The 18,260-nt window shown below is 42.1% G+C and overlaps 1 protein-coding gene across 6 annotated transcripts in view; it reads right to left on the reverse strand.

Annotated features, from left to right (window-relative positions):
* Nucleotides 1-2,515: 2,515 nt before the first annotated feature.
* stard13b (StAR related lipid transfer domain containing 13b) overlaps nucleotides 2,516-18,260 on the reverse strand; it is a 71,952-nt gene continuing 56,207 nt past the window's right edge. For 5 of the 6 annotated variants that reach the window (XM_086035582.1, XM_086035584.1, XM_086035580.1 and 2 more), the window contains 13 exons: nucleotides 13,525-13,596; nucleotides 11,437-11,518; nucleotides 10,041-10,104; nucleotides 8,078-9,423; nucleotides 7,829-7,999; nucleotides 7,581-7,740; nucleotides 7,155-7,353; nucleotides 6,854-7,067; nucleotides 6,352-6,466; nucleotides 6,060-6,281; nucleotides 5,770-5,987; nucleotides 4,241-4,417; nucleotides 2,516-3,347 (listed from right to left, as the gene is read on the reverse strand). In XM_086035582.1, coding sequence (XP_085891708.1) covers nucleotides 3,230-3,347; nucleotides 4,241-4,417; nucleotides 5,770-5,987; nucleotides 6,060-6,281; nucleotides 6,352-6,466; nucleotides 6,854-7,067; nucleotides 7,155-7,353; nucleotides 7,581-7,740; nucleotides 7,829-7,999; nucleotides 8,078-9,423; nucleotides 10,041-10,104; nucleotides 11,437-11,518; nucleotides 13,525-13,596 — 3,158 coding nt within the window. In that variant the 3' untranslated portion in view covers nucleotides 2,516-3,229. The remainder of the gene's footprint in view (nucleotides 3,348-4,240; nucleotides 4,418-5,769; nucleotides 5,988-6,059; nucleotides 6,282-6,351; nucleotides 6,467-6,853; nucleotides 7,068-7,154; nucleotides 7,354-7,580; nucleotides 7,741-7,828; nucleotides 8,000-8,077; nucleotides 9,424-10,040; nucleotides 10,105-11,436; nucleotides 11,519-13,524; nucleotides 13,597-18,260) is intronic. The other variant, XM_086035585.1, reaches the window with a different exon arrangement.

The following is an 18,260-nucleotide window of genomic DNA, read 5'->3' on the forward strand; positions in this document are numbered from 1 at the left end:
CTTAACAATGGAATGAAAAAAACTTGATTCTCTAATAGAGGCTTGTCACAGCTCTAAGTGTGTGCTCTGGGATTTGGCCAAAATGGCTGCTATAAAGTGAAATAGGCGACTTCCTGATCAATTTGTGGCATGGGTGCTTTCATGAATCTGAAATGGCTCCTTCAAACAAAAATCTATGATTTGGTGTTGAAATTTGGTTTGGGTCCTTGAGACTTTTAGGTGTGTTGTCTTATGAGGGGACACAATCCCTCGATTTTGTGTCTATCAGTTAAACTGGTTTAGGGGCTAAATGTTGGTGTCATTTTGAAAAGGCCATGTTCAGTACATATACTGTTGGTCATTTGTCACATGAGTAGGATATTCCACCATTTACACTTGATCAATACACATTTAGAAAAACATTTCGACGTAGCTCATGGCTGTATTTGTATTGTAGCCAATGCCGGTGCCACATGATCCGTGGGCTTGTAATATCGTAAAAAGCATGTGTGTGGTTTGTCAAGTTTTTGTGTAGCCCTTAATCACAAAAGCGAGCTTCACAGGCCCACAATTCACGAAGATCAACTACATCCCCAATTTAAACCACCAACCAGGCAAGGAAAAACACTAAACCCAATGAACAATGAACAAAAAAATAATAATTTAAAAAATCTTGTCGGTGTCTGATCTCATATCAAGTGGCTAGAGGCTAATTAGAGTTACTTAATTTCAGACAAATGATACCTTGATACCCAAAGCCTCAAATGAAGTTTGAATAGGGTTCTTCTTTTCTTTAAGATATTAAACGGTCGTTGAGGTTAATTAAACTGCTAACAGTGTAATGTTGCACCGGCTAATGAATTCAAGGTTATTTTGCCGCAGAACCATTAAAAGCGTCTCATCTTCCTTTTTGCTTAAACACCGTAAGAGTGATGATCCACTGAAAAGTGCTCTGGAATGATTAATATGCTGACTGGAAGACTTTCTTTTACCGTATTAATTTGTAAGCCAAAAAATGATGAGAGCTTTCCAATGCCTTCACTGTAATTCATGAAATAACCTGTCAATGTACCGGTAGCGTGTTTTGAGCAATACATTCAAAATCATATCCAGTGACTATTTTCGCAAGCCAGTGGAACATATCCCCAGATAGTCAATGAAAAACTCAAACTATTGACGTTGTTTGTGCTCTTTCTGAAATGCCACAAGATGGCGCTGACGCCCTGTCTGCTAGGTAAGTAGTAGTACAGTTGTGCATTTTCTAGAAATATCGGCGATCCTAGTTTAGTTGTAATATTACCAGAATGTGAGAAGAAAAGGTATATATATTTGGGAGATTTAAGTGGTAAATTAATTTTTGTAACACTATGATTTTAATTTTGTAGTGTAATTATAGATTTTATCACTTTCATCTCGTAATTTTTTGACTTTTATCTCAAATGTATGATTTTTCTCACACATATGACTTTATTCTCATAACATTTGGAGCAATCTAAAAAAATTCTCATATATGCAACTTTGACAGAAATATGGCGTATTATTGTTGTTCTATTATTACGTAAATCGAAAAAAAAGTCTATCTAGAGTACTTTGTTCTTGTAAAATGACGACTAAAAAATAAACTTCAGTTGTAATTAATTCTTTGAGACTTAATTTTTGATAATATTGGTTTTATCTAAGAAATAAAACCTTTTCCTCAAAAATACATATTATTCATGTAATATTTTGACTTAAAAAAAGCTCACAGCTTTTTCGCAATTGTACCAACTTTATTCTCATGATACAACTTTGATCCCAAATATATATGAGAATCTGTAACGTTTGAGAAAATATACAAATTGTTTCTCGAAAATAGGACTTCAACCATGTAATATTACATCTTCGTTAAAAAATATCCAACTTTTTTTCTAGAAAGACTTTATTCACATATTCAATTTTTTTACAAACACTTTATTCTTATATTGACTTTAATAAAAAAATTGACTATGATAAAATATGTAATCTAAAAGACATTACTTTAAAAGATAATCGACTACCCAGTATTTTGAAAATATACTTTATTTTTGTAACATTATGACTTTACACTTGAAAATAAACACCATTTTGAACTTTATTCTTGTAAAATTAGACATCTCAATGTTTTATCTCAAATATATATTTTTCCTTGATGCTAATCTTGTAACGTACGACTAAAATAAATACTGAACTTTATCTCAAATATACACTTTGTTATATTAGAACTTTAATTTCCAAATACATATAACTATCCAAACGAAAACACACTTTTTTCATAAATATACAGTGTTTCTCTAAACATGTAATATTGTGACGTTATCTTGTACTTGATTATGCTTTCCGTTTAGAGGCAGCTCATGCCTACTACATGACGCATTAGTGTCGCCTCCAATTCACCAGTAGAGGCCCCCCTCTACTTAATCAGACAAATGATTGTAATTGGATTTTAACTACGGTCGTTACTAATATACTTGTATACTATGACAAAAGTGAATCTGGTTTGCATGTAAGAATGAATGGAACAAAACAATCTTATTATTCTGACAGTTTTATTTAAAAAACAAACAAACATGTCTTTGGCTGTCACCAGCACATCCAGTACTCCATAAGCAGGTATGATCAAGTCAAACCTTATGTCATTCACAACCATGCATGGGAGGTCCAAGTTGAAAAAAACATATTAATTTCAATGCTGAAGTAAAACCAGTTTACATTTTAAAGGATGCGTCATTATAGAGGAAATTATCATACCATTAATCCCTTCACAAATATCCTATATATATATATATATATATATATATATATATATATATATATATATATATATATATATATATATATACATTGTTTGCATGTACAGCCTATTCACACATTTACAATAATAACAATTATAGCTTTAAATCTTAAAATGATCATTATGCACATGCTTCCCAGAAGCGTATGAGAGCTTAAATGTCCTAGACATTGTATATTACAACAGTAATGCATTAATATACAGACACAACATTACACTATGGAGGTTTTCTGATATCAAAGTAAATTAAGTTGGACAATTTGGCAGGATGATTAATTTCCCAACGAGTAAATACGCTCAACACCTATAAGATGTCCTCATGTGATATTGTGCAAATGCAGAGGAGCTCAAAATTGTAATAAACATTATATTGGACTGTGCCTTAGTTTTGGGGGTTTCAACTTTGCTCTTTAACTTGACGACGGAAAAATCTCAAGAGTTTCATATTTTGGTCTCAGGGCCGTCTGCAATGAGCGGCTGAAAGGAGTTGCGGATGCGAGCAGCTTCTGCCGCACAAAGGTGGCCAAAGGCTTTGTTGTACCATTCCGGAGTCCTTCCCCTGAAAGCAAAACAGCACTTTTGGTCCAATTGATTCATTATATGCATACATTCGAAAATGTATTATACACACATATACATACATATATATACATACATATACATATATATACATACATATACATATATATATATATATATATATATATATATATATATATACTTTTATAAATAAGGACGGAGGGACGATAACGAAAGAGTACCCAGGTCGCGGACGGAGGATGGAGGACGGACCGGCAAAATAGGGTAAAGTGTCCATCTCTGTGAACTACTTTGGGCAGCGCAAGAATAGGTGGACACTGGCAGGTAACGACCAATCACGGCTCACCTGTTTTCTGAACCAGAGCCACGATTGGTCTTTATCTGATCCCTGAGCAACTGTGATCGCAATTTCAGTTGACAGCAAACGAGTGAATTTTACTGCTTAATTCATATTTCACAAATGCAGTATTAATCAGAATGCAGTGTTTCGACTAGAGAAGGCACATAGAACACATCCTTGAAAAAAACAGGAACTCTGTCGTAAGCCATGGACCCCCTGGATCTTGGTTGTGCTTTTTCCTCGCTGGACTCGATCCCGCCTCCGGCCTCCCTGTGTGTAGTTTGCATGTTCTCCCCGTGCCCGCGTGGGTTTTCTCCGGGTACTCCGGTTTCCTCCCACATTCCAAAAACATGCATGGTAAGTTGATTGGACACTCTAAATTGGCCCTAGGTGTGATTGTGAGTGCGGATGTTTGTCTCAGTGTGCCCTGCGATTGGCTGGCAACCAATTCAGGGTGTCCCCCGCCTACTGCCCGAATACTGCTGGGATAGGCTCCAGCACGCCCCGCGACCCTTGTGAGGATAAGCGGTATCGATAATGGATGGATGGCTATTTCAGTAATTGTCACTTACTTCAAATCCACTCTGCATATATGAGTCAGCCTGGACTTCCCTGAGCCACAGGGCTCGAGCAGGTAATTGGACTCCAGGACAATAGCTCGTACCGCTCCAACGGGAGGACAATCCTCATGCTCGATTGAGACAGAAACCAGGGAACATGCGCCTTTGGGCAAGTCTGTCCTCCATGACCTTGGGGAAAAAAATCACCATCAGAATGAAACCACTGCTTTATGCATACAGCAAAGTGATACAGGTGATACAGACTCTGCCCAAATTTGTCAAAAGTCACTGTCAAAATGTAAAGCAGAACAAATGAAAAACCTTAAGTACAGTGGGTATTGATGGCTGAGCATGGCCACACATATTTATATACTACGTAAGTAGCAGTGATTCCCAACCAGTGTGTTGTTGTTATCCTTTCGGCATTTCCCCTCAGGGGTCGCCACAGCGAATCAAGTGCACGCTCGATTCGCATCATTGATTTGGCAAATCATTTTACGCCGGATGCCCTCCCTGACGCAACCCTATTAGCAGGGCACACACACAGACACCATCACTGAGCGGGAATTGATCTCACACTGCCCGCACACAACTCGGGCGCGTGTACCACTACACTATCAGTGACTCTCTGATTCCCAACCAGTGTGCCATAGCATATTATTAGCGTGTCATCAGGTGCGCCACGGCAATTAATCCGGTTACTTATTTGTAGAGCTCGGCATTTTACAAAAAATTGAGCATCCATTATTCATCATCCGTCTGAAGCATGGGTACCCTTCCGCCATTCGCTTTTTTTCCGGAGGGAAAAAAATAGTACCCGTCTATAGATCGGTCCACCTCCATTTTTAAACAGGCGTCCGTCGGCGAGTCCGACTAAACTTTCACTAGGTTCAGATAGACAGAACACCCAGCTCTACGGGGGCCGACAATTTTTATGAATAAGGCCGGAGGGTCGAAGCCGGAAGGGTACCCAGGTCGCGGCCGGAGGGCGGGGGACTGACTGGCAAAAAGGGTCAAGTGCCCAGCTCTGCTGATTAATATTGCATTTATGGAATATGAGTTAAGCAGCAAAATCCACCCCTTTTTAGACATTTCAGGGGGCGGCCATTTAGCCACTTGTGTCGACTAAAAATTACATCACAGTGTCTCATGGCTCAGATAACGACCAATCATGGCTCAGCTTCATAACACAGGTGAGCTGTGATTGGTCGTTACCTGAGCCCCGAGGGTCCAAAACGGCCACTTTCTGAGATGGCTAAAAACGCGTGGATTAACTCTTATTCCTCAAACGCAATATTTATCAGAATGCCTTGTTTCAACTAGTGAGCCTGCATAGAACAAAAAAATATGTTTGGGTTGACATCCGCTTTAAGCTCACATGTACAAAGTATGTTAGGGCCATGTGCACACACGATGATGGCTTTGAAAGGATACATTTTTAGAGGTAAATCTGTCTTATTATCATCACTTGTAAAATGTTTTCATAAAATATGTGGCTGAAAAAAAATGACCAATATGATTGCGCCGCATTTGAAACTCACCTGAGAACCACAAAGTCTCGGCTGGGATGAGGCGGCATCCGATTGAGGACGTACTGAAACACCTCCGTATGCTTGTCCAGCGTCTCGCACACTTTCCACTGCAACAAGTCAATATCCCACAGGTGGCGCTCCCGCAGTACGCGGTTCAGCACGACGGATGGCGGCGCTTCCACCTCTACGGACACCCTCCAGCGTCTCAGCGGGTTCCCGTCGCCCACCTGGAAACAGACAAACTAATGTGATATACCGTAATCATACGATATATCAGCTCCAAAATATTGAATGTGCACCTTTTTGTAATACAGCTCCGTGTTATCGGAGCTGCTACAGGACACCCAGTATTTGGATTTTTCACGGGCCTCTTTGAGCAGGTTTTCCAGTCTCCCCTCTACGTGGTTCTCATGTGTTCCGTTCTCGTCCTCCAGCTGCTTGAAGAGCTCATCGAACGTAGGCGCATGTAGGTTGGCCTCCACGTATGAATTGCGTGACTGGGTAACCATTTCGTGAGGGATCTAATTGACAAATAAGAGCGCTTGTACAGCCATCCACGCTTGAGGACAAAATAACAGATGATAGTTGTACCTCAAAGAGACGGTTACACTCTGTGATCATGTGAGCGAGACCCTGTGTCGCTGCTAAATTTTCATTCAGGTCCTTCTGGTCTGGCCTGCCACTCGCATACTTCTTCTGCATTGCCCTGAGGGTTACGGGAACACAAAGCCCATTAGGCCTAAGCACCGAGGTCGACATCTCGATGCAGCGCACACTTTATAAACCCTCCCTTTGCTTGGCAGGATGCCTCTTTTGATCCTTTTGCGCAACAACTTCATAGCGGTAAATTACTGAGCTTTGCTTTGTTTGTACACAGTATGATGTCACAAAACACTGAGCTTCAAAAAGAGCGCCCCATCCTTTTAAAGGAGTAATCTGCTGCAACCCCGAGGGTTTCGAACAATCTGTAACCTTTTTTAAGACTGTTTATGGAGTCACGGGTGAAGATAATGAATGAGGAGTTAATAGGATGTGCGCATATTTTGTGCAGCAAGTGACACTATGGAGACATCTGGTTAGCATTTACCGGTACCTTGGGGAAAGATTGTCCTTCTTGAGTATGTTGAGGTGGAAAAGCGAGGGCGCCAGGCACACTGCAATGTTCATGGGAGTCATCTGGTTTTCCTCCACCGAGGATGTCACGTCGCTCAGGAAACAAAGTAGCGTCTGGAGCACCTCTCGGTTTTCGTCCGACATCAACATAATGGCGGCCTGGACGGCCTGCAATCTTTGGTCCTTGGGTACATCTGCATTTTTCAAAGCATTTCTTTTTATCGCCTTTGTGACCTAAGTTGTGGATGCCACAGTGTCGATGCTGAGTGCAGTGCCCTTACACTGGTAGATATGGAGGAAGGTTTCCCCCAGCTTGCTGGTGAGCAGTGGCTCCGGTAGATCCCTGAAGAATTGTTTCACCATGTCTGCCACATCATAAGCTGATTGGTCATCGTAGTTCACGTTGTCCGGGGAGCTTTCGTTCAACTGCCTTAGTGCTTGGATTCTGGATTTTACACCTGATTTACGAAAGAGTCCCACCTAGCAGCGAAACAAACACGATGATATCAGACATGGGCAGCCGACGGCATGACGTGAGAGCGAGACGTTGCACTTTCATTGTCCACATTGTTGTTATACTGTATGTCTATTGTACAACAGCCGGTGTCATTGTTTGCTGAAAGCATACACGCCATTATATGCGTTCGGTAAAGTCACTCGTTACATCACACAACACATGCAACCTGAGAGCGTGCACTCTGGCTGACCTGGTCAAGACACTGGCTCCTCAGGTACCGTAGGGCCTGCTGCAGCCCAAGGGGCAGTGGTTGTCCAGAACGCTGCACATGAACTATAAGAGGTACACCAAACACATTCTTATCCTTGTAGTCTGGCACCTTCATTCTCTTCATAAACTTTGGTACTGCCCTAGTAGGCACAAAAACACATTTGAGTCAAGTCAAATACATACATTCACAGACTCAATTCTATTGAGAAGCGTTTAAAAGATGCTGACCAGGTCCAGCCATGTTTGTTTGACAAGGAATACTTTTCCATGATGGCAGTAAGACGGAGCAGAGAGAACTTCTGTAACAAACTCAGCTGGCCTGCCGACTGGTTGGTTATCTGCAACGACGCCACGGAGTGGCTAAGACGATTGGATATCTGAAAGCTTGGCCATCGTAAGCTGGACCAACAAAAAACAGCAAAGTCAGTCTTCTGCAAGAACATCCTGTGATAATTTCGAATTTCAATAAAGTCTTACCGAGTGGGTCTTGTAAGGGAAGCCCCTACCCCCGAGTCTCTCCTTTCCCTGAGTCTTGTCGCTTCGATGTCTGAAAGAGATACTCCGTCTCCAGCATTCGGCGTCGTCTGGCTTTCTATCACAGAATCAGCTTCCAAGTCTAGCGTGACCTGACTTAAAGACTGAAGGCCAACTGTGTCTTCCCTTGCTCCGTCAACCCTTGACACCCCGTCCCCACCTGGCAGTACATTTTTGGACCAGTGGTCTACTATCTGCTGCAGACCACTGACATGCATCAAGATGTCATCTAGGTGAGGAAACAGGTCTTCTTTTTCCAGATCTATGAGGTCCCCAGTGCTGGCGTAGAGATGGGAGCCGGGAACATTGTCATAAACACTAATGCGGCTTCCTCGAGAACAGCATTGTGTGATAGGCCTGCTTTCCTGCCGGCATGAAATTAGTGTAGAGTCCAGGTGCATGCTGCCTGTGTGCCAATTGACTGAGGCCCCATTGGTTGGCGATAGGCTTTCAATGGACAGTGCTTTGGGGAAGGTTCCTGGCTTGTGGTCATTGGGAATATGGACCACCAGGTCCTCATAGGAGCAGAATTCATTTATGCGATTTTGTTCTGCGACTTGGTTGCCTGAAAAGATGTCGACGTCTTCTAAATACATACCACTGCGCTTGTGGTCGGTTTGGTATACCTTGCGCTCTTTAAGGCTGGGTGTGCTGCCTGCACTTCCACTGGAATGGCTGCTACCTTCACTGCCTGACTGGGACGGAACCTTATGGGATGGCAGCTCTGGGGCACCGCCATCTCCGTTTATGATCTCCACACACGGTACCGTTTTGAGGGCACGGGCTTCCTGCTGCAGCACGGGCGAACTGATGACCAACGGCTTACGACCCCTCGCAAGCGCTCCCCGGGAACGCAGCGTCTCCATGCGTTTCAGAAAGTCTTTGGCACGGGTGTGACTTGTCTTGCCGTGCTTGTGAGGCAGCGAGCCATAATGGCTAATGTCTTTTGTGATGTGAGACATTGTAATCAACGTCAAGTCTGGCATGGCTCCAGAATCCGAGCAGGTGCGGTTGGAACCGTCAGAGTCCTCGGTGCCGAGACCCGGGGGACCGCTGCCCCCACTGCTCTCACTATGTACAGAGGATACTTCTGGCTCACTGAGGTCCGTTACAACACTTTCACTGCTGGTTGTGGTTCTTAGAGGCACGTTGTCCCCAGTGGACGGATCTAATCCTTGGTTTCCCAGAAGACAATCAATGTCCTGCAGCCTGGACCAGCGTCGGCTGCTCCATTCAAATGTCCATTTGTCACTAATGGCAAACAGGTCTTCCTCATCAGAGTCTTCGCTCTTGTGGAAGACATAAAACATCATAAAATCATCAGCAAGTCGGAACACAGTACAATTTTAAGACCACGAATGGACAATTTATGCGTACTTCAGCGATTACAAGAATGGAGATGTCACATTAATGAGTGTGAGCTACTCTCATACTAGCACATTTCTCCTTTGTATTGGCAGTCAGAAACCTATTTACGGGGTAATTAGGTTAGGCTGCCACGTATGGGATTACTGACAGTGTATTATTATTACAAGGAAGGACAATGAGTGTGACCTGAAGGGACTCGCTGGAGGAAGCGTCTGCGCGGACTTAATAACATTACACAATCAGGAAAGAGTGATGCAACACCACTCTATTGCCGTAAATAGAGCATGCTAATAAAAATACCATAGACTGTTTTTCAAAGTGGGTGACAGATTAAAAACTAGGAAGGACATCTTGGCAATAAAGGTAGATTTAAGTCAGCAGTTTTGGTTTTCCGCTTCATTTAAATAAGACTATGAATAATATATCATTCCAGGCATGGACATTTTGACATATTCAAAGCTTGAAAAATATTAAAACAGCCTTGAAATAATCAGAAATCCTTATGAATTATTAAATGATAATTTTGCTCAACACTTACTTTCTTCTTTGGGAGGTTCACATCAAGTTTTAAGGAGGCACACTTATTTAAGGTGTTGAGTCGCCTGAAAGGAAAAAAACAATTTCAATTTTCAGGGACTGAGCTGCATTAGATTTGTTTATGGAGTAGACGTATGACTCAAGTATAAGGCAGTGGCACCTTTTGTTTTACCTAATATGTTCTGTGTAGAAACTCAGTAAACCTCTGAATTTGAATACATGTACAATTTTACACCTGTGTAATAAGGATGCTACTTTTTGTTTTGGATCTAATGCATATTTATGGACTCAACATGAGGTGTGCACATGGGGTCCACAGTTTACAACAAAATTCTGTCCACAGTTTGCAACAAAGTTCTGCAGCAGTGGAATTCGGCACATGCCTTCGTCTACCACTAATCTACCTTCATAAGTACACTAAATATTCATAAAATAATCATATGGAAAACAGTTCCGTGGTAATCGAATGTGCAAACTAGCTATTTGTACGCCGTTAGTAACCTCAAAATTCTCAGTGGACTGGACACACGGAGATGTATCACAAAATTCCCAAAAATGTGATCCCAAAAAAATGTGTCTTTATATTCTATGTAAGTGATGCATCAGTCACTGACAGCAAACAGCAAGTTCCATGATTGTTACTGTAGATAGCTGGACCTTGGCTGGCTGAAGGGAGGATTTCTTAGATGGGGCCCCTTTAGTCCAAAAGGCCTCAAGAGCTTTGTATACGGCTGCTAAAACAGGAGACTTCTTAGCAAGGGCACAGGGCATACATGAAATATCAACTCAAATCAAAAGCAGCTACAGCGCTATTTATTTTGGTACCGCAAGACTTTAATCGGAATTTCTCACTCCAAATGTTACCATAGCGATGGTGTGGAAAGCTGGAATCACACTGCAGTTGGAACATTTTCCACTGGTGTTCCATTTGTCCCCTTGGCCACTTTGGAATTTAGATGAGTTGCTTTAGGGCTGTTTAGAGTCACAGTATGTCGAGCGGTGCGAAGCGCCCTCGCACTCCTCCAGCTTTTTCCTCTCTTCAATGTTACTATGGTTACTGTGCCGACCCAAACGTTTTTTTAGTCTTCTTGGAAGAGAAGCTCTGTCCTCTGACATAAAGGAGTGCTATTGAACCACACTTTTTTATGGCTTAATGCACTTTGACGTTGTAAAAAAAAAAAGTCTAAAATGGATAAATAGTGCACTGCTCATGTTTGTTGAGCACAATGAGCTCTATGCTTTAAGTCACTTGTATAAATAAATGTGACTTGTTATGCAGTGAGTGCAGTTAGGACAAGTCTCACATCACCCTTTTGTTAGCATTCCCACTCTGACTGCTCATGGTTAGTTTTCCGAGCACAACCACATTTAGATATCAAGACATTTCATGTAATTACCTGCAAAGCGGCTCAACAAGATCTTTGTCCAGGAAGTCATGGTCTCGTTTGACAGGGCTGATATCAATGGGGAACTGGGAATCTTGAAGGCGAAGAAGACAATCGGATTAAAAGAGGTCCTTTGTGTATTTACATAGATGGCAAAATTGAAACAGGGAGTCCAATTGATAGGCAGCATATTCCCAGAAGCGAACTATGACACTTGTGAAGCATTTCATGCTAATGAGAAGGGACAGAATTTGTTGGAGTAACAGCGCTGGTGCTTGTGCGGGATCGTTACGTATTGCGCTGGGTATGGGTGTTCTCTTACATAACTTGGTGGACCGCATCCAGAATCTCTGAATCTAACATTCCGCTGCATTCATGTAAAGTCATTAACTTTTTATGAAAAGCACGCCAGCAGGCAGAGATGACCGCTCAGACTGAAACAAGGCTCGCCCTGTTTGTAAGGCTTTTTGGCTTTGAAGTGGCAGCATTACATCTTAATAATGGATTTGCAATTTGTAAGAACCTCAATGCATACGCAAAGAAACTCACTTTTAGCAGATTTGCAGAATGATTTCCTATCATGAAACATCTCACCTTAGCCTCCAGACAAATGAGAGATCTGGTTAAAACTACAGTCAACCCACATTTACTGCTGCTGGGCTTACGTTCCAGACCCATCATAGGGTCACTACCAAGAGGTTGGGGACCACCGTAAAGCTTAAAACCAAAACAAGGGTGGTCTATCAATGTGCAGTATGTATCTTATCCATTCATTTTCCATCGTCATGGCCAGAGATGGCAAATCCAGGTCCAGAAAGTAAAAATTGTGCCACAGTTTGGCTTTAGCCACAGGTGCTCGTTTAAGTGGGGAAGAATATGTTCTATACAGTCCCACTAGTTGAAACAATACATTCTGATTAATATTGTGTTTGTGAGAGTTAATCCACCTGTTTTTAGCCATCTCAAGGGGCAGCCATTTTGTCACTTCCGTCGACTGAAAATGACATCACAGTTGCTCAGGGATCAGATAACAACCAATCATGGCTCAGCTTCAGAAAAGGGGTGAGCTGTGATTGGTCGCAACTCCGATGTCATTTTCAGTCGACAGAAGTGACAAAATGGCTACCCCCTGAGATAGCTAAAAACAGGTGGCTTTTGCTGCTTAACACGTATTCCACAAATGCAATATTAATCAGAATGCCTTGTTCCAACTAGTGGGCCTGCATAGAACATACCCTTGAAAAAAAATTTTTGGGGTTGACTTCCTATTTCCACAAGCTTGTTTACCTGCCCGTTGAGTAGAGGCACCTGTGGCGAAAGCCAAATGTGGCACGGTCTTTACTTTCTGCTCCTGGATGTGCCACCTCTGGTCATGGCCATCTTGATGTCATCCACGTCTTCAAAACGGGTCCTCTTGATGACCCCCTCGAGCTTGGGGAAAAAAGTCACACAGAGCCACGTTGGGTGGATAGGGAGGTTTCTTTCGCATGGCGATGCTGAGATGCTCCCGGCATTGTGAGGGGAAAACTTGTAGTCTGTGGTTTGCGTTTGAAATATATCTTGTGTGACATCAGTCCTGGAACTTTTCTGATTCACTTCACCATAAAAAGCTGTAAAAATCCCTAAGTAAACAACCGGATTCCTACAATATAGCAGGGATTTCCGCAGACGAGTAATAAATAAATATAGATCCATCTAACTAGATAAGTTCCACACGCACCAAAAAAAAAATCTGCTATATAGTGGTGCTGTGGTAGTTCAACTGCGATGTTGGGTTTATGTTGTAACCCGAGTAGATGTTGGCCTTGTTTTGTCTCATTTGGTTGGCTCCAGACCATCTCGAGGACTTCAATGAGCTCCACTATGCACGCGGCCGATGAATACACGGAATTGTGGCCTGGCCGACGAGACAATCTTCTGTGTCTGCTTGTTCTAAAAAGGCCACATTCAGTTTGTGAACAGCAGTTTGTTTCACACCCATTATAATGGCCTAACATAAAAGCTCTGCTGGGGTTATTTTGGTTTACGATCTTCATGTCTCTATCTTTAACCCAGCAGCCTTTTCTACTTTGTGATGAGCCTAGGAGTTTTCACATTTACCTTCAAAGAGTTGAGCATACTGGGGAAATCCGGCGGCCCGCAGCCAGTCGCACGCCTCCTTCGCCTCGACTTCTGCAAACACGGGACAGAGCGGGTATTAAAGAAGACATGTTTTTTATTTTTATTAATTTTTTTTTAATTCAACACAGTCCCCACGGGTCTTAAAATGTCTGCGACACGCTTTCAGCAAAACGCCTCAATGATCATGAATTACAGCACACTTTTTATCTTGTTCTGTCTTGAGAGGCAGTTCTGTCTCATATAGGCCACTGGTATCCCTGCAAATCTTTACTGTTGGGTGTGCAAGACGAAAACAACTTTTGGTACCATGACGACCAGGGGCAGAACTACTGGTAGTAGTTTGCTTGCTGAATCCAGTGTTAATTTCATTAACTAAAATTTTTCGTCATTTATTCCATTACAAAGATTTTTTATTCAGACAAAATCGAAACGAAAACTAAACTAGGAGTCATTCATTGAGACGATAATGATAACTACATTAACTTGACAATCTTGTCAACTATTAAAAGACGAAACAAAAAAACACAGTCACGAAATCTAATCAGAAGAAGGAAACATACGCAGGTAGAAGAAAAGAACCACTCAGAAAATGGAATATCAGGACGAAGTTAATAGAGAAGCAATCAGAGGTCAACTTAAGGAACCGCAATGGAAAAAAGTCATGTCATCTTCCAAACCGCCTATCCTATATAGGGTCGCGGGGAGTTGCTGGAGCCTATCCCAGCCGTCAATGGGCGAAGGCAGACTACACCCCGAACTGGTCGCCAGCCAGTCGCAGGGCACACATAGACACTGTCACTGAGCGGGAATCGATCCCACGCTGCCCGCACACAACTCAGGCCTGTGTACCACTACACTATCAGGGACCTATGGAAAAAAGTGTTAGGCTTTATTGTGTTTTTATCCCTTTGGCAGCATGTGTGCAGATGTATATTTTATACATGCTTTGATGCCAATAAATCTTTCAGTCAATCAATGAAAAACTTCTGCAGTCACCCTTCACCCAGAAGCAGTCGACAAATGAGACAGATACGATGGTGAAAGTCAGAGATACTGTCCATTATATAATAATAATGCTGGTAGAAAGCGATGAAAGAATTTTGGGGCCCATTTCAAGTTCATCAATGAAGTAAAAAGACGAAGTGTAAATAATGTGGGGAGAAAATAACAAATTTGAACTGAAGCAACATCAACACAATGTACATCCGGAATTGTTCTCTAAAGTAAATTTGTTGCCGTTGCTAACTTTGTTGTAGCATTAAGCTGTGGAGAACCGAAAATAATTGCGTGCATATTACGCTGTGGTAAATTACGGCAGTTTGACACCATTAGCATTGGATCTGTTGACCATGCTAGCTTCCCAAGCCCTTTTATTAACATTTATTTAGTAAAAAACAAATGTTTAAGTTTTCAAACATATAAGTATGTGCTGCTTATCAGAAACTAACTCTAATATGTACTTCCAATACTGGAGCTCTGCTTCGCTTTTCGGCTTTGGCATTTTTCCATTTTATCCAGCTGTTGCTCTAAAATGGCCGATCTTGACCCAGCCTGGCTGCTAAGTCATGGGCGGCGGAAGGAATTATTATTTAAATGTTCATAACTGTTATGTCACAATCTGGCAAAATGACTGGCTCATAGACACATTTCCAAAATTTGGCAGCTCACAAAAGATCTACTTGGTTGTGTAGTTTTACATTTGATGGGTAGACCGTCACTCCAGGGAACCACCAATTTGCATCCCAGCAAAAGTCAATTTTCCATTATGTGTCCTCTTTAAGAACAGGGTGTTGAGTGAACTGAAACTACAGTGAGGTCAGTTTCATTCTGGCCTGATTCAATGACGCATTGCACATGATGGAAAAAGTTTACCTGACTTCTCCAGACGTGTGGAGGTCTTGGCCTGGGGAGGAACTAACCTGACCCTCCTCCCACCTCCCCTCGGCACCCCCCAACATGCTTGATTATTGGGAGATAGCACAAACGTGACCTTGCTGGTCAGCCGGTCTGACTCAAAGTATCCCAGCTCCTTCACATGGACCTTACATAACTACCAACCAGGTCTTTTTATTCTTCAGGTGGCCTCTAAGGCGCGGCAAGAGTTTATAACATGTCTTCCTGCTAAAGCTGCTGTTTGTGTGTGTCTGTAAAAACTTTTGACACGCTAATAAGAGAAGTTGCTTTTAGTTCGATTCATCTAACTATACACTCGTAGCTCGTACCTGCTCGAGCTAATGAGATCCAACACAAGAGCTGCGTTAAAAAGCCAAGTTCTGTCAACATAACACAAAAGGGTTTGTTTTGCCATTGTAGTTTGCAGTGCACAGCATCATGAGAGCTGATTCTAAGACCGTTGGTTGACCGTTTCATGTCGAAAACAACAGATGGAATTTGCAATTTGAAATTATATTGTTTAAGGATCATCCTTTGTGACATAGTATGTATGTTTTATTTGTGGCAGGGTTCAGTCCCTATCCTCCAGGCATAGCAGGAGGTTATTGTAATAAATACAATCAATGATTGTGTCATTATCAGCAAGTGACATATTGGCATGCAGTCCAAAACATGTTTGATGAGATCAGAAGCAGCATTTTGCTTTGCATAAAACAATCTAATGAGTACCATGGGGTACCCCTTTGTTATATTTCACAAGGATGACGCAAGTGTTACTCCAAATAGGCATTAAAACATGCAACACAAAGTCATCACAAAACAGTATGAAGACATCAAGCGGGCATGACCCTGCTGTTGCTGTTGACATGGCAAGGAAACAAACTGTTGGCACCTTCCCATTAATGCAAACAGCTATTTACTGCCACTGGTGAGAAACATTACCTGACACAACAGTGTTACAGGACACTCCGCATTCACGGAATGGATTACAAACCTCATCCCAAAATGTAGTGTTGCTAAAATTATATCCATCTATCTGAGTCACATTTTTATTTAAAGTACCACATCCAAAAATACTTGAATCTCCGTATATCACCATTATGACCAATGTTAAAATATAGCAGCACCTCTAACAGTATGAAATTTGAACATTTAATTACCGGTAATTCTTTTGCGTTCCACGAGAAGGAGTAACACTAAACTATATGGGCGTCATGTTGAAAAACAAAATATTGATCAAAATTCCAATAACACATTAAAGCCGATATAGATTTCTTATCTGATTTTACAATGCTTCACAATTTTTTCCTCGTATGTCTCCTGCTTTCCAGCGGGTAAATGAATTTAAATCAAAATTCCTCAAATATGCATATTAAGAGCATATTCCAACCCACAAAATCCATTTTCATTGAGTGTGAATGTCATTCTTAACCCCCCTGAAAATAAGAAAAAAAGTAAACTAGCATTAAACTTAAATTTAACATTATTTAGTTTTTAAACATCTCGTTAAATTTTGACATACAGGTAATTTAAGCGAGAATCGTTAATGTCTTTAAACCAGTATTTCCCATCCTTTAATAAGCCAAGCCAAATATTTGACCCGAGAACCATCTCTTCGTACAACAGCAAACGAATTGCCATAAAGAGTAGCAAGTAATGACAATCTTGTCTCAAAGCACTCATAAATGTACTTACTCTGGGACTTTGGAATTGAACACAAAGCTGATCTCCTTGTAGGAATTGAAACAAGATAAATAATTCCCGCGTATACAAAAGTTAATTGTATCTTTTGTCTACTAGTGGGAAATATTACATTTTTCTGCCTGTCACTACATGTCACTGACCTAAATAGACAAACCAAGATTCATTATTTGCAGTAAATACATTTTCAGACCAATTAAGTGACATTTGATCAATTCCGGCCAGTATGCTTACCGATGCTGCTTCGAATCACGGCCAAGTAAAATCCCACATCCACGGATAACACTTCTGACTTCTGATTTCATCCTGCTGTCACGCAAGGGCTGTAACTCGAGCTGCGACCATTCATCTCGGAACACCGCCCGCTTTACCGCGAGCGCCTCTCCACACTAACCCCAGGACTCACTTGCGTCGCTTCACATGCGTGTGACGACGGCAAAATCAATGAAAAGTGACTTTGCTCGCCAGCCCTGACCAACAACTGAATAAATATTAGCAGTAGCCCCCACCTCCACGTCTGTCCTTGGAAGACTTAAAAAAAAGTCCACTGTTTACTCCGTCAACACGCCGCCAACAACGTCTGTTCCTATCTGCTGCGTTCACACCTGCATCACCAGGAGATCGGGAGCTTCTGTTTAGCCTCGCCTCCCTCCCAGGTAGTTAATATCCCGTCCCATATTGTTTCCATCCAACAGCCAGGTCCCCCCACAGCAACCCCCCACCCCCCCCCCCAACCCTCCAAAGTAACACGAGCTGGGAATTCCTCCGTGTTTGGCATTCTGTAACGCGACACGGAGACATTCTGTCCTCTCATCCTCTCTCAGAGGAAAATCTCCCATGGATAAAAGGCTGGGGCGGGCATGATGCCAAAGAATGAGAGCTTGTTTGCTCTCTGCGACCCACTACGCTCACAACCTGTGTACAGTCTAGAGTTACTCGTCCACAAAAGTCAAGACGCGGAGTGGTTTGGACGGGACACAAAAGCAGAGAATGTTTCGAGATGAGTCGTGCTAAAGTGTCTGAAATTGGACGCGTGCGATGAGCTTCGAGGACAAGGTTTGGCTGAACGGTCACAAACAATGCCAATAATGGGACATTTAACTAAATGCCCTACCAACCAC

This window comes from Filicampus tigris, chromosome 7 (assembly GCF_054856515.1).
Source record: "Filicampus tigris isolate MCC_2025a chromosome 7, RoL_Ftig_1.0, whole genome shotgun sequence".
NCBI classification, from domain to species: Eukaryota; Metazoa; Chordata; class Actinopteri; order Syngnathiformes; family Syngnathidae; genus Filicampus; species Filicampus tigris.